At 35.6% G+C, this 16,878-nt stretch overlaps 1 protein-coding gene across 1 annotated transcript; it reads right to left on the bottom strand.

The window, feature by feature from the left end:
• Positions 1–1,287: 1,287 nt before the first annotated feature.
• On the bottom strand, positions 1,288–11,962 carry LOC117323249. The gene is made up of 4 exons (XM_033878333.1): positions 11,693–11,962; positions 6,244–7,171; positions 1,888–2,076; positions 1,288–1,666 (listed from the first exon to the last, which is right to left on the bottom strand). Exons 2-4 carry the CDS (start codon positions 7,118–7,120, stop codon positions 1,557–1,559), a joined length of 1,176 nt encoding a protein of 391 aa, XP_033734224.1. The 5' UTR covers positions 7,121–7,171; positions 11,693–11,962; the 3' UTR covers positions 1,288–1,556.
• Positions 11,963–16,878: the final 4,916 nt, after the last annotated feature.

Here is a 16,878-nt window from a genome sequence, read left to right on the forward strand (position 1 = left end):
CACCAGGATTACCTAGGTATTGCTATACCATATATACCAGGATTACCTAGGTATTGCTATACCATATATACCAGGATTACCTAGGTATTGTTATAACATATATACCAGGATTACCTAGGTATTGTTATAACATATACACCAGGATTACCTAGGTATTGTTATAACATATATACCTGTATTACCTAGGTATTGTTATTATATATACACTAGGATTACCTAGGTATTGTTATAAATATATACCAGGATTACCTAGGTGTTGTTATAACATAACTACCAGGATTACCTAGGTATTGTTATAACATATATATCAGGATTACCTAGGTATTGTTATATATATATATACCAGGACTACCTAGGTATTGTTATAACATATACACCAGGATTACCTAGGTATCTTTGTGAGAGATTACCTTACCCAAGGGACTCTGTGAGAGATTACCTTACCCAAGGGACTCTGTGAGATATTACCTTACCCAATGGACTCTGTGAGATATTACCTTACCCAAGGGACTCTGTGAGAGATTACCTTACCCAAGGGACTCTGTGAGATATTACCTTACCCAAGGGACTCTGTGAGATATTACCTTACCCAAGGGACTCTGAGAGAGATTACCTTACCCAAGGGACTCTGTGAGAGATTACCTTACCCAAGGGACTCTGTGAGAGAGATTACCTTACCCAAGGGACTCTGAGAGAGATTACCTTACCCAAGGGACTCTGAGAGATATTACCTTACCCAATGGACTCTGAGAGAGATTACCTTACCCAAGGGACTCTGAGAGAGATTACCTTACCCAAGGGACTCTGTGAGATATTACCTTACCCAAGGGACTCTGAGAGAGATTACCTTACCCAAGGGACTCTGTGAGAGATTACCTTCTCCAAGGGACTCTGTGAGAGATTACCTTACCCAAGGGACTCTGTGAGATATTACCTTACCCAAGGGACTCTGTGAGATATTACCTTACCCAAGGGACTCTGTGAGATATTACCTTACCCAAGGGACTCTGTGAGATATTTAGACAGGGTTATATGTTTCTAGATTTACTCATTCGTTCTAAAAGTCATGTGTCACATCGATGAAATAACACGTTCAGTCTGTTTAATCGATATTCTGTGTCCGTCACGCGCCATTGCACATAAACATTTAGAAGAGGACCATTAACACGGCCCTCTCTAATTAACTATTTGTTTTGGAATACATTGTTATGAGATTAATTTAGTTTTCGAGCTAGATTGTCTCAAAACATCACTAGGGTTGCATTACATAACATTGTTTCAATCAGATTGGACTCTTGAAGTTTAAATCAAACCATCGAATATATTGACCAATCAGCATCATTTTGACAGACCGTACGGAATGAATCAACCAATCAGAATCCGTTTGACAGTCCGTATGAAATCAATTGACCAATCAGCATCAGTTTGACAGACCGTATGGAATGACGTTTCTTATATGTCGTAGTACCAATCAGCGAAGCCTAGCAACAGATACTGAAGTGTATAGATGTCTCCGGAGCAAAACGAATATCCACGAAGGATAATCACGGGAAGTCTTAAACACCGGAGAACAACGACCGCACCCGAGATGGCGAGCCGAATGCGCTGAGTGCTAATGCCTGTAGCTCTCGTTCTCTTTGTTGTTTCTTCAGGTGGCGGGCTTCAACTACAGGATCAAAACAAAGAAACCTTATAGTGATCGAATGTATGTAAGTATCGTTATTGATTATAAATAAACATGTGTATCAAATTATTGTTTTGTTTGTTTTATTTTTTAAAAATCGTATGTGTATTAAAATTAGTTACACGTGCCCTCAGAATGAGTAATATGTATCATGTTAGGATCAACCTAACGGTTTTATCATTATTAAACTCCCCTATACCTACCAGCTATGGAGACCATTTTGAGACCCCAGGCCAAGCTCCAGAACCAGCCGACCAGCAAGAAGGTGACGGTAAACAACTGGGCCACGCCCACCATGATATTGACACACAAAGTTACAGTAAGTTGATCGTCCTTGGCTTGTACTCTGGACTTCCCACAACACAGAATTGAACAGCCGCTAAGTATGGTACCTTAAATACAGAATATCGTCACGTTTGTAGAGAACAGCTGTTATCACCAGCAGTGTCTGATAGTAATATAGTGTCTTCCGCGTAAAGTATTACATACAATTTCAAATATATACTAGTATCTAATTATTGTTCTAAATTGTCACTTATATAAGGCAAACCTTTACAATTACATTGTATGTGACCTAATAAAATCTTCGTTAAGAAAAAGTGAAAATAACAAGGTGGAAAATACAGGGTGAGAAAAATTTAGAAAAACGTCATTACCAAGAAAAACTCATCCCCAAATTGATGATTGACAATGGTAAAGAAATTGATGATATAAATGATATATTAGGAGAACAAAATAAATTTGATCAAACTTTGTATACAAAATCAAATAATGCTATTACTCAGTGTCAATTTTTCGATGAAAATAATCCTATTATCAATAAACTTTCAATAAAGAAAGGTATAGTTAAGAAGGGGAATTAGAGTATCAAACATGTCTGAATTCTCTTAAATTATGAGAACCTGTAAATCGCCAGGAATAGATTGGTTTACTGTTAAATTTTACTAAATCGTCTGGGTTGACATACATTATTTCCTCATTTGTTCTTTAAATCAATCTTATATCGACAGAGAGTTATCATGTACGCAGCGACAATGGATGATTACCTTCATTCCTAAAGAGGGGAAATCTAAATCATATATATATAAAAAGGGGACCCATAACATTACTAAATGTAGACTAAAAATAGTTTCTTCTGTAACATCAAAAGGATTAAATACAGTTCTAGATACTCTTACAAGTGAAACACAAATAAGGTTTATTAAGGGTAGGTGCATTGGGGAATGAACTAGATTATTAGGTGATCTATTGAATTGTACAGAAAAAAACCCCAAAATATTCCTGGTTTACTTCTTACAGACTTTGAGAAAGCTTTTGATTTTCTAGAAACGAATTTCAGATTCGAAACATTGCAATTCTATGATTTTTTACTATCAATTATCAAATGGATTAAAATGTTTTATAATAACAATACATGTAGCGTCGCAAATAATGGACATTGTTCAGAATTTTTTAAATGCAACAGGGTGTCAGACAAGGAGACCCAATAAGTCCTTGCATTTTTATTTCATGTGTAGAATTGTTAAGTGCAGCAATTAGATATGACCCCGAAATAACTGGTATAAATATAAATAACTGTGAGTTTTTGATAATTCAGTTTACAGATGATACATCATGTACTATCTCAGATGATCATAATGTACTGGAAACAGTGTTGGTCACTTTAGAAAATTTCGCAATTGTTTCCGGTCGTAAAATCAATATAGAAAAAACAACAACACGGAAGTCATTTGGATTGGCTCCAGGCGGGGTCGTAGGTTTGAAGTTCTGCCCCAAAGAAATTTTGGAATCACCAAGGAAAATCTAAATTACTGGGCATCATATATACTTTTCAAAAGAAAAATATATATGAAGATAATTTCAAAGAAAAGTTAAAGTCGGTAAAAAATCTACTGGATAATTGGTCCTTTAGAAACCTTTCATACCTTGGAAAAGTTACAGTTATAAAAAATTTAGCTTTGCCAATTTTAATACAAACATTAACTGTACTTCCAGATCCACCTAAAATATCATCAAACATATTCAGTCGACATTCTTTAGTTATATATGAAAAGGAAAGACTGATAACGTTAAAAGAAATGTTATTAAGGGTATTAGGTATCCCTCATGTTTTATCCTTTTGTCATGCTTTGAAATTGTCCTGGATAAAAAACTTTTAAATCCCATTCATTGCTCCCCATTGGAAAACATTAGTCTTGGATAGATAGAATTATTTGGAGGGGATAAAATGTTCAAAATGACAAAAGAAGGATTAGTTAGAATTTCATTTTTTAACACTTTTTTTTACCCATGTAACTAATCAAAGTAATAGGTCGATAATTATGGCGAGCATACAAACAACCATTGTTTTAAAAAACGGGGATAATATTTCCCATGAGTCAGGATTCGGCACATGAGCAGTATACAAAATATGATTGAATAAGTCTACATGTAATGGCATCATTAAATCAACACTTGATTTGATATACTCGTTACATAGCATATCGCTTTGCTTTTCTATAGTTTTGTCTAGCAGACTGACATTCTCTAGTAAACCGATTTTTTTTCAAATATAAATGCATGTTTATTTACTGTTTACAGAGTTTGATTGATTATTTTTAGTTCCAATTGCATGTTTTACATAATTTATGAAAAGATTGCATAATATCATCGACAACAGAGTCGATAAAATCATAATTATTGTAAACAATTGTATTATTGTGTAATTTATTTACAAGATTATTTATACCAAAATAACTTTGTTCAGTTAAAAAAGAAAAAAAGGAAACGAACAAAAGTAGTCATCTTTCTGGTGATAATTCCACTTTCTGGGTTTACATGTATTATATACTACATCAGTATTAAAGTGACCACCTACGTTATTTGTTACTTTATTATTATAAACTCTGTTAATTTGTGGAGAACAACATATTTCAATTTCAAGTCCTTTGTTTGCTTTGAAATGATAATCAACATTAAATATGATAGTTACACTTGGCTTCAATGACGTATTACACATACTTCCATTTAACCATAAAGCACGTGACAGTGTTCAACCAATGAACGAACAGCATTATCATATCTCCACCAGGTCCTGATTCTAGAGTAATGTTTCTTAGCTTGACTTATAAAGACCTCATTTAAAAGATGGTAATTACTGCATGAATATTGAATTACAAACAAATGTTTCATCAGATATGGGTGTCGCCTGATTGATGGAGATAACAGATTAGGAACATCTCTTTGATCTATATACAATGTGATATAAAATCTGGTCATAGACCTGTGAGAGTAATCAGAATCGACACTAAAGGAAAATTGTGGATCTACATAATAGGTGTTTTTATTTCTTTTATTGCTTAAAAAGAATTGATATGCCATAACTGTTTAGCTGGTCGATTTATGGGAAAGAATGGGGTCAACGTGGGATCATTTTCACCCCAGCACGACCTTGAAAATATCATAAACGTGTGGAGACTTGTAAAATCGTATTATGTTTTACTCTAGCTGTGACTAAAATGAGAACACAGTTAATCAATTCATCGGAAATCGTCTTCGGTGTATTGTTATGACAAGAGATCATTTAGTATCTTGAGATATCAATTAAGGATTATTTTTTCAACATTCCCGAGGTCATAACATTGGCGTTATGTACATATTTACCATGAATCGCGTTAAAAAATTAATTCCTTATATGTACGTTATGATTATTTTCTATTTCATCTGTTAAAAAAATACCTTGAGGTGACGTCGGAGAGAGAACGCCGTTTTCACGGGAAAGTGTCAGATAGTTCATGGCGCGGTCTAAGCAACCGTGATTTTTTTTAATGATTTTGACATTTCGGAGACCGTAACGTGATTGTTTTAAAGACTACGGGGGAAAAAGAAAGAAAAAAGATCCGACGACTTGACGGCGGAGAGTACTACACGTGGTAACGCGGTCCCGACATTACTACACACTGTGATGAGGCTAATGTTGTTATGAAAAATAAATACCATTTTCGCCAATGCTTTCAGGCATACTGAATGTAAATATACATCAAATATTTGCAATGAAAAAAAATAAAGATGCAGTCTTTACATGTACGACTACATCAGAAGGAAGAGGATTTTTCTATTGAATAAATAGCGGAATAATGAGAACATCGCAATATCACTTATTGGTCCGATTTTCTTCGTTTAACTTATTTAGACATACATGTATACATGGATTGCTTATTTATGTTTGTTTCTTGTTAACGCATGCGCAAAGCATAAAAGTAAGTGTCAAGATATCAGATCCAATAAGTAAAGATTTATCTGAAAGCGATAAGGTAAATTATAAATGACACCTTAGAAGATTATATTTCATATAACCCTGATCAGAACGCGAGTCATTGTTGTGTATTGTGGTGATGAAGAGACAAACAAACAGAATTAGACACATCTAAAGACACGGGCTTATTTCCTCCGAAATCATCTACATATGTTCTCTCCGAAGTGGTATATTAAGTGTAACAGCAGGACTGGGCAAAAAATACACAGAAAGACCTCATATACCTCATTTTATTCTGTGCTATATTTTTGGTGAATTTACTCACCGGAACCAGGAACTAAAATGTTGAGGACAAGGCAGGTAATGGCAAACCATAGCGGCAGTGACGGAATGGCGGACCGTATCCAGGAATCGTTGTTAGAGAACACTGATTTCTGGGGTTTTTCCTCTGTTGGGTAAACTACTCCAGCTGTTTGCAACTTTGCGTCAACAGACACACGAGAAGTCCCATCCAGCGAAAGTCTCGACGAATCTCGTCTTGGGAGAGATTTCTTGCTGTCTGGCGTATCCAGTCTTTCGTTTTTCGTTATAGGCGTTTTCGGTGGCGCTAATGTTGACTTCTCGCGAAAGAAGGGGTTTTCCTTTCTTTGTGGCGCTCCATTAGAGATTGGTGATATTCCATTTGAAGTTACTGGTTTTACTTTCGGATCTTCTTGTCCGTTATTGTTTAAACTGTCCTTTTTAGGAGTTACAGTCTCTGTTTTAACTTCTGATTGAGCGTTATCTATTTCAACAACTACATTAGGGTTGTCTTTTCCATTTTCTATATTATTATTTTTGATATTGTCAGCTTCAGTGTTTATTTCCACACCGTCTTTGTCACTGATATTTACCTGTTCTGTAGAAGCGGACACTGTGATATCTTCTACTTCAATATCAATGACACTTTCGGGTTCTGCCTTAGATTCTTTATCCTCTTGGATTGCTTGTGACGGTTTCGCCCTTTTCTTGACGCCTATTGCTTTAACAGACGTCCAGTTTCCTATCGGACTTGATTTGGTGCTTTTAAATAGTCTGCCTTTCGACTTTTGTCGACCTAGCCCTAACCCTAGCGAACCATTGTTGGGCCTTCCTTCCGTAACACTCCGTTTACCATCTGTTGTTCGTTCAGTAGAACTTCCACTTTTTGATCCAGACGACATGATGCGTCAAGTATCGTTTGGTCACCAATTAGTCATCAAACTGCTAGCGTCCTGAAAAAGGAAAAAAATAACACAGCTGCGAAAATAATCGTTAACAGATAAAAACACTTTTGTCTGATTGTTGAGAAGCACTCAAAACAAGAATCAGGAAATGTATCCACTGTTTTTGTGATAAAACCTTACTTTGATTTATAAACAACATCAGAATACCGACATAACAACAAAATAACAATTTAAACTCAAAATACATATAAATTATCTACAGTGTACACTACTGTGGATAATGTCAAAATCTGTAGATATTATTTGGTTGAAATATACCGAGAGTTACCTGTTAATGCTGAAGTAGACATTGTTACAGATAAAAACAATTTTAAGAAGTCAATCCAACATAATACATGTAAATGAAAATGTTAAGAACTAAACCAAACATACTACAGGTAATAATAAATATTTCGAAATCAATCCACATTTTACAGGTAAAAATAAATGTTTAGAACTCAATCCAACATGTTACAGGTAAATATCCAACATGTTACAGGTAAATATCCAACATGTTACAGGTAAATATCCAACATGTTACAGGTAAGAGAAAATGTTAAGATGCCAATTCACATTTCACAGGTAACAGAAACAGAAAATGTAAGTTCTTAACATACGACCACACCAACAGAACATACTCTACTGTCATTGCCAACATTGACTTTACCGAAACACCGTTATAGCTGACACATTGACTCGGTCTCATATAGTCTCGGTGAAGTCAGGCTTCACTTTATAATGAACAATTTTGACAATTAATAATATATATTCATTTTAACACTTTGTTTACAACCCCTGTCAATGCCACGGCGAATTGTACAGCTTTACCAAGTGATGTAAAGAACTGATGTTTAGGGGGATGGTTGATTTGGCCGAGATTCCAGGAATATATTATATACAGCCCTCGTAAAAGGTTAATTAGATTTTAAACAATACAATGCTAATTAAGGATTAATTAGAGCCCATACAATACGGTTCTAGTAAAAGGTTGACGGATACGTTAGAGTGCTCATCAGAGGTTAAGTAGACCTCATGACCAGAATATTCAATTACACATACAATACCAAATCAATGTATCCACTTCTCGCGAGATGTCACCGGATGTACCATTAACAGACGTCCAACAGTGAGAAAAGGATTAACATATTATGTTACTAAAATGTCTAATGTGAGTTCGGCTATGTTATTATTGTCATTATACCTTGATATAGATATTTGACCATACCAATGGTCGAGAGAGTTTCAACTAGTGTTGATTCCTTTCCCAAATTAAATTGTCAATGTTTTTCAACAGTGACCAGCTAGGAAAAAGAACGTTTTTGGAATGCAAACTGTAGAAATTGGACGACGTTATCAGAAGTCAAATCAAATATCTATCCAACAATTGTTTATTGTAGTGACGAAGCATTTAATAACATTCCGTCATATAGCGTACATTATCGGTATAACCTCCCTTCATATACCGTAAAATATCTGTATAATCTACCGTCATATACCGTAAAATATCTGTATAATCTACCGTCATATAACGTAAAATATCTTTATAATCTACCGTCATATGCCGTAAAATATCTGTATAATCTACCGTCATATAACGTAAAATATCTATAATCTACCGTCATATACCGTAAAATATCTGTATAATCTACCGTCATATAACGTAAAATATCTGTATAATCTACCGTCATATAAATAAAATATCTGTATAACCTCCCTTCATATACCGTAAAATATATGTATAACCTCCCTTCATATACCGTAAAATATCTGTATAATCTACCTTCATATACCGTACAATATCTGTATAACCTCCCTTCATATACCGTAAAGTATCTATATAACCTCCCTTCATATACCGTAAAGTATCTATATAACCTCCCTTCATAAACCGTAAAGTATCTATATAACCTCCCTTCATATACCGTAAAGTATCTATATAACCTCCCTTCATATACCGTAAAGTATCTATATAACCTCCTGTCATATACCGTAAATGTTCTCTATAAAGTCCCACGTTAATTATAGTAAAACATCTCGTTTACGTCCCATGCTAATTACAGTGAAGCAAAATGTACTCGTCAGTTACAGTAAACCCGTGTACAATGTCGTCGTTTTGCTACAGAACAGCCTTTTTATTTAGACCTATTTCGCTATTCCATCATTGCTGGTGAATGCAACAGTTTAACATTTTAACATAATAAATCAAACATACTTTAATCTGAAGGGAATATTGTTATGCTATTCCACCCTGATGCATCTGATGGTTCAAAAGTGCAGCCACACCTAATTTAGTTATCCCATAGTCCAGCCAGCAATAATCTGGGTGTCCCAATCACAAGTCACCACTAACTAGTTGTCCCATAGTCTAGCCAGCACCAATCTGGGTGTCCCAATCACAAGCTACCCCTAACTAGTTGTCCCATAGTTTAGCCAGCAATAATCTGGGTGTCCCAATCACAAGCTACCCCTAACTAGTTGTCCCGTAGTCTAGCCAGCACCAATCTGGGTGTCCCAATCACAAGCTACCCCTAACTAGTTGTCCCATAGTCTAGCCAGCACCAATCTGGGTGTCCCAATCACAAGTCACCACTAACTAGTTGTCCCATAGTCTAGCCAGCAATAATCTGGGTGTCCCAATCACAAGACAATGATTCGGTATCTAGTTATTACAAAGCCGATAGTCTTGCAATTTATAGAATGTTTTCGTCATTGAGCATTTAAGCAATTCATGTTTAAAAACCACTTACATGATAACGGAACAACCTGTTAAGATCCTTATCCGATAGATCTAGGTCTTAGTTACACCAATCAAATCTTTACATTGTACTGTATCAAACAACAAAGTAGAACAAATGGGAAATCGTGGTTCAGAAACAACTATTATTTGGGGACTAGATTATTATCTCGCGAACACACACAAGCCTCTTAACACACAATAACTGTTTCAATAAAGCTCCGATTTATAAATCTCGTTAGAACATAACAACTAGGAGACAACGTTCTGTTCGATATAAAGTGTTCACGTATTTAATAATATATCAACACATTATCACAATACAGAATTCCAACGTGAACAGGCAGGGGCAGAACTTACTCTATAGTGAACATGCCGGGAAACTGACATCATTGTTAACAGGCCAGGGCAGAACTTATTCTATACGCAAAAGGCCAGGGGAAAAGTACTGGACTATCACGGATTGGGGTAGACCTTCCTCTACAGCTATCAGGCCGGGTCAAACTTCACCTTTTCAAAAGGGTGTACACAAAAAATGATAATGTATACCATCTCCTCAACATACAGGTGAAATCTACCACCTCCTCAACATACAGGTGAAATCTACCTTCTAATAAACACCATTTCACACAAGTATATACCATTCACTCTCAAATATACAGCATACACTCTCAAACAACATTCACACACACTTATGCAGCATGCACACACAAATATACTCCATTCACATACAACTATTTACATCTCTCCCTTCTTCTAGACGGCGCCTTTTTGAAAGCAATTTTAGCGTTTTCTCTTGTTATTGGATAAAAGCTAACGTCAAGTGAGTATTTTGTCAAAAACTAAACTGAATATGGCGGAAATGGACGCATATTTAACCTCTCAACGAGGTAAGCTAACAACAAATGGCTGAAGCGTATAGTTCGTAGAGAAAATTTCACCACGTCACTACTTAATTCGTGTCAATACATACACGCTGTGCTTGACAACCATAGTTAATCTGAGACGGAAATTGTTGATTATGAACATATCAATTAATTAAAAACGTAAAAGGTATTAAACAAAAATGTTGAGTTGTTTCTTTTAATTTTGTTAACAATACTGGTGTCTTTATGTAGATTCACTGTAACTATATTATTTTAGCAACCATGGCTGCTGTAGTTACCAATGTCCCACCACACCCTGACTCGTATTTTCATCGTACTGTATTGTAAACGATTTGTTTGATGTAAATATAAGGATTGTACCTCATTTTGACTGCGTATACAGTAGTATTCCCGCAGTTGGCAACGAATATATCCTATGACGCGCTAACGTGTTAACCATAGGAATTGGTCGTTGCAAACTGCAAGCATACTACCGTATACGCAGTGAAAATGAGGTACAATCCTTACATATACACCATTCACTCTCAAATATGCAGCATAACTCTGAAACAACATAAACATACAAATATACAGAATTCACCCTCAAATATCGGCACCCTCACCCAAATATACAACATTAACATACAAATATAAAGCATTTACACTAAAATATACAGCATTCACATACAAATACTTTGTATACAGCTTTTCACGTGCAAATTTACGTCATTCACACACAAATATACATAATTCAAACACAAATATACAGCATTCACACATATATACAGCACACAGTACGCACATACACATATACAGCATTCACACGCAAATATGAAGTATTCACATACAATATAAAGCATTTACACACAAAATGTGGACATGAAAAACAATATGACAGGTTAAGAACATCAATATGAAATCAAAACTTACTTAAAGAATTTTAGGTAGCTTCGTCCACTTAAGATCCAGTAATAGTAGTTTTTGATTGCCAGACATTCACAGTATCTTTAAAACATGCGTCCATTGGTCGGGCTGCCTCCGTATTTATCCATATAATAGAATCCATTGTTTTAGTTAACAGATTAGGTGTCCCTCACGTACAGGTAGCTTTCTAAACAATAAAGTCCCACTGCCACGCCCTGTTGACGAGTTCCACGTTCGTTACAAGGTCCAATTTCGAGCATCAGCTCAAAACCGAGAGATAAAATTTCATTGCCTTTTGATTATATTTTAATGGATAAACGGAACCCGGTGGTTTTTCTGTGAACTAATTACTACAGTAGACAGGGCCGGTACTAGCCTATCGATTCCTTTTCTATCTGATCAATTTTCAAGCTTGCCTATTGGGGCGTTGCCTTTGGAATCGATGTTCTTTCCGCCTGTCCCGCTGGCGTCAATAACAAGTATCACAGTTAATTTTAGTTGTGTAATTTGTTGCTAGTTATGAATATAGATTAACTAACTATAAATACATGTGATTAATTTCTTCAAAATGTAGTGCCATTTCTCATCAAATTCTCACATTAATGGATCATGACGGGAAAAAAATTCGGAACAGTGGATATTGAAACTGACCTGATGTTAAGAACGGTATCGTGTCTCTTCTACGTCTCACTGTTTAGAGTTCATATTCGATCATGATTTTCTGCATCTGTAAGTTTGAGATATCAAAGGATTAAAATAAATTGGTATTGAGTTGATCTGCAACAGATTACGTTTGCCATAAAATCAACTCATTCATTATCCAATGAAATCAACAATCGCAATATTAAATTGCATGCATATAGAACCCGTTATATATTCCCTTAATTTTAGCAAACACATTGACCATTACTCATGATAAGCTATATCTAGTACAGGAATACGTAACTAGGTAGCCCGCTATATATTCCCTTAATTTAGTTAACAAGTTGACCATTACTCATGATAAGCTATATCTAGTACAGGAATACGTAATTAGGTAGCCCGCTATATATTCCCTTAATTTAGTTAACAAGTTGACCATTACTCATTATAAGCTATATCTAGTACAGGAATACGTAATTAGGTAGCCCGCTATTGTCCTTTACACAGACCAGAATGGATATTAGCTTTTACTAATCAAGCATATTTGTTGAACAAAAGCCATTGTGTATAAAATGGAGTTGTTACTTTAACAATACACAACGGAATACGACTGTGACGGACGTACACTGGTTAGAAGGTGACCAACACATGGTTGGTAACAAGCACCTCGTGAACGGAATTCTCCAGTGGCGGACTTACAGTGGTTAGAAGGTGTTAGCTTAGCCAATCATACCAACACATGGTTGGTAACAAGCACCTCGTACACTGGTTAGAAGGTGTTAGTCTGGCTAAACATACCAACACATGGTTGGTAACAGTGACTACATGATTGACACAGATCACATTTTCCATTTTTGAAAAAAAAACAGTGAATGCCTTGAAGAGGCATTAGAAATCAAATATACACCTCTCGGAACCGTTTACTTTCAACACCTACCTCCCCAGCTTCACAATATTGCCGTGTTGCAAACTAGAGTATAGCGTGATGCACTTGTTGGTGGATGTTAAATAAATAGAACAGTTGATGTAGAAGATACCATGCCAGAAATATTCCCAATATAGAAAAAATATCATTTCGGAAAGATGGACCTTGGCCTGCGGAACCTCCACTTAAAACAAGGAATTGAATGTGTTCTCTAGACTCCAGTCTTTCCCTCTAAACAGTTAAAACTTTAACCGGTTATAGCTCACCTGTTTACCAACAACTATAACTAAAACGTAGGGGAATCGTATAATTTAAGTGAGGTAAATAACATATCGTCGAGGGAAGGAATATTTTAATTGTAGTTAATCTTTTTTTTTAGGATAAAAAACCTATTTAGCAAAGCTAATGTTCCACAGAGTCCTCTATTAGTAAAAGTGTTAGTTATAACAATGACGTATCACAGTCAATAAATGTCAGGTAAGATAATATATTAGCACAAGATGGATTAGCTAAAAAAATCCTCAACACACTATCAGTACAATTAAAGAAACATTTCACAATTACATAAGATTATCACAGAAGCAAAGACACACATTTCTTCCATGCTTAACCATTAGGTATTCAGTAAAAGACAGACTGTCCAATATAAATACATGTTAGTGTAGCAAAGTGTAAGAATTGACAGGATACACGCTAATACAGTGCAAAATAAAAGCAATAATTCCTGCAGTTGAAAAAAAAAACCTTATAAAAAAATAAAAATTCAAGTTTTGTTTAAAAATAGGGAAGGATCCATACAAAGTAGAGATTTTTGAGTAGAATCATACCACATTTTCAACACAACACTGGAAATGTCTCTTTAAAAGTGACCAGCAATATTCAGGGACATAGATGATAGAATTCACGGTTGACTAAGGCTGATGAAATGTGTAAACAAACGTAAATGTGAGATTCCAAACCACATGACTCCCACAACTCATGCTATCTTTGGACAAATGCTTGTAATTACTACTGGTGAAGAGAGATTTATACGAAACACCATAATCTTTGAATAAGTCCGTGGCTCTTACCTTCACAATCGATACATTTCTCAAAGAACTGATTTCAGTGGGTCCCAGTATCTATTGAATTCTACCTGATAACTAGCTCATGTCCTATCGGCAAACTCACAAAATCGAATTTAATTTACCAGGAGATTCTGGAAACAACCACACAACACTTCATCTGTAATTTATATTCCTCCTGATAGTCATGTTCAGCTTTGTTCATCGAAACTTTTATCAGCAACTATACCTGTTAATATGTAAGGTCATTGGGTGAATATATACCAACTCTACTCTTATACACCGACTAGTACCAACTCTAATGTTATATACCGACTAGTACCAACTCTAATGTTATATATACCAACTCTACTCTTATACACCGACTAGTACCAACTCTAATGTTATATACCGACTAGTACCAACTCTAATGTTATATATACCAACTCTACTCTTATACACCGACTAGTACCAACTCTACTCCTATACACCGACTAGTACCAACTCTAATGTTATACACCGACTAGTACCAACTCTACTCTTATACACCGACTAGTACCAACTCTACTCTTATACACCGACTAGTACCAACTCTACTCTTATACACCGACTAGTACCAACTCTAATGTTATATATACCAACTCTACTCTTATACACCGACTAGTACCAACTCTAATGTTATATATACCAACTCTACTCTTATACACCGACTAGTACCAACTCTAATGTTATATATACCAACTCTACTCTTATACACCGACTAGTACCAACTCTAATGTTATATACCGACTAGTACCAACTCTAATGTTATATACCGACTAGTACCAACTCTAATATTATACACCGACTAGTACCAACTCTAATGTTATATATACCAACTCTACTCTTATACACCGACTAGTACCAACTCTACTCTTATACACCGACTAGTACCAACTCTAATGTTATATACCGACTAGTACCAACTCTAATGTTATATACCGACTAGTACCAACTCTAATATTATACACCGACTAGTACCAACTCTAATGTTATATATACCAACTCTACTCTTATACACCGACTAGTACCAACTCTACTCTTATACACCGACTAGTACCAACTCTACTCTTATACACCGACTAGTACCAACTCTAATGTTATATATACCAACTCTACTCTTATACACCGACTAGTACCAACTCTAATGTTATATATACAAACTCTACTCTTATACACCGACTAGTACCAACTCTACTCTTATACACCGACTAGTACCAACTCTACTCTTATACACCGACTAGTACCAACTCTAATGTTATATATACCAACTCTACTCTTATACATCGACTAGTACCAACTCTAATGTTATATATACAAACTCTACTCTTATACACCGACTAGTACCAACTCTACTCTTATACACCGACTAGTACCAACTCTACTCTTATACACCGACTAGTACCAACTCTAATGTTATATACACCAACTCTACTCTTATACACCGACTAGTACCAACTCTAATGTTATATACACCAACTCTACTCTTATACACCGACTAGTACCAACTCTACTCTTATACACCGACTAGTACCAACTATAATGTTATATATACCAACTCTACTCTTATACACCGACTAGTACCAACTCTAATGTTATATATACAAACTCTACTCTTATACACCGACTAGTACCAACTCTACTCTTATACACCGACTAGTACCAACTCTAATGTTATATACCGACTAGTACCAACTCTAATGTTATATACCGACTAGTACCAACTCTAATGTTATATAAACCAACTCTACTCTTATACACCGACTAGTACCAACTCTACTCTTATACACCGACTAGTACCAACTCTACTCTTATACACCGACTAGTACCAACTCTACTCTTATACACCGACTAGTACCAACTCTAATGTTATATATACCAACTCTACTCTTATACACCGACTAGTACCAACTCTACTCTTATACACCGACTAGTACCAACTCTACTCTTATACACCGACTAGTACCAACTCTAATGTTATATATACCAACTCTACTCTTATACACCGACTAGTACCAACTCTACTCTTATACACCGACTAGTACCAACTCTACTCTTATACACCGACTAGTACCAACTCTAATGTTATATATACCAACTCTACTCTTATACACCGACTAGTACCAACTCTAATGTTATATACACCAACTCTACTCTTATACACCGACTAGTACCAACTCTAATGTTATATATACCAGCTCTACTCTTATACACCGACTAGTACCAACTCTAATGTTATATATACCAACTCTACTCTTATACACCGACTAGTACCAACTCTACTCTTATACACCGACTAGTACCAACTCTACTCTTATACACCGACTAGTACCAACTCTAATGTTATATACACCAACTCTACTCTTATACACCGACTAGTACCAACTCTACTCTTATACACCGACTAGTACCAACTCTAATGTTATACACCGACTAGTACCAACTCTAATGTTATACACCGACTAGTACCAACTCTATTCTTATACACCGACTAGTACCAACTCTAATGTTATATATACCAACTCTACTCTTATACACCGACT

Source organism: Pecten maximus, chromosome 3, assembly GCF_902652985.1.
Source record: "Pecten maximus chromosome 3, xPecMax1.1, whole genome shotgun sequence".
In the NCBI taxonomy this organism is placed as follows: Eukaryota; Metazoa; Mollusca; class Bivalvia; order Pectinida; family Pectinidae; genus Pecten; species Pecten maximus.

Excerpts from the sequence above, each read along its gene's own strand:
- LOC117323249 (XM_033878333.1), bottom strand. The coding sequence starts at position 7,120 with ATGTCGTCTGGATCAAAAAGTGGAAGTTCTACTGAACGAACAACAGAT. Across the intron at positions 2,077-6,243 it reads CATTTTAGTTCCTGGTTCCG|GTACCATACTTAGCGGCTGT; the intron begins GTGAGTAAATTC and ends TCTGTATTTAAG. Across the intron at positions 1,667-1,887 it reads CAAAATGGTCTCCATAGCTG|TTGAAGCCCGCCACCTGAAG; the intron begins GTAGGTATAGGG and ends TTGATCCTGTAG.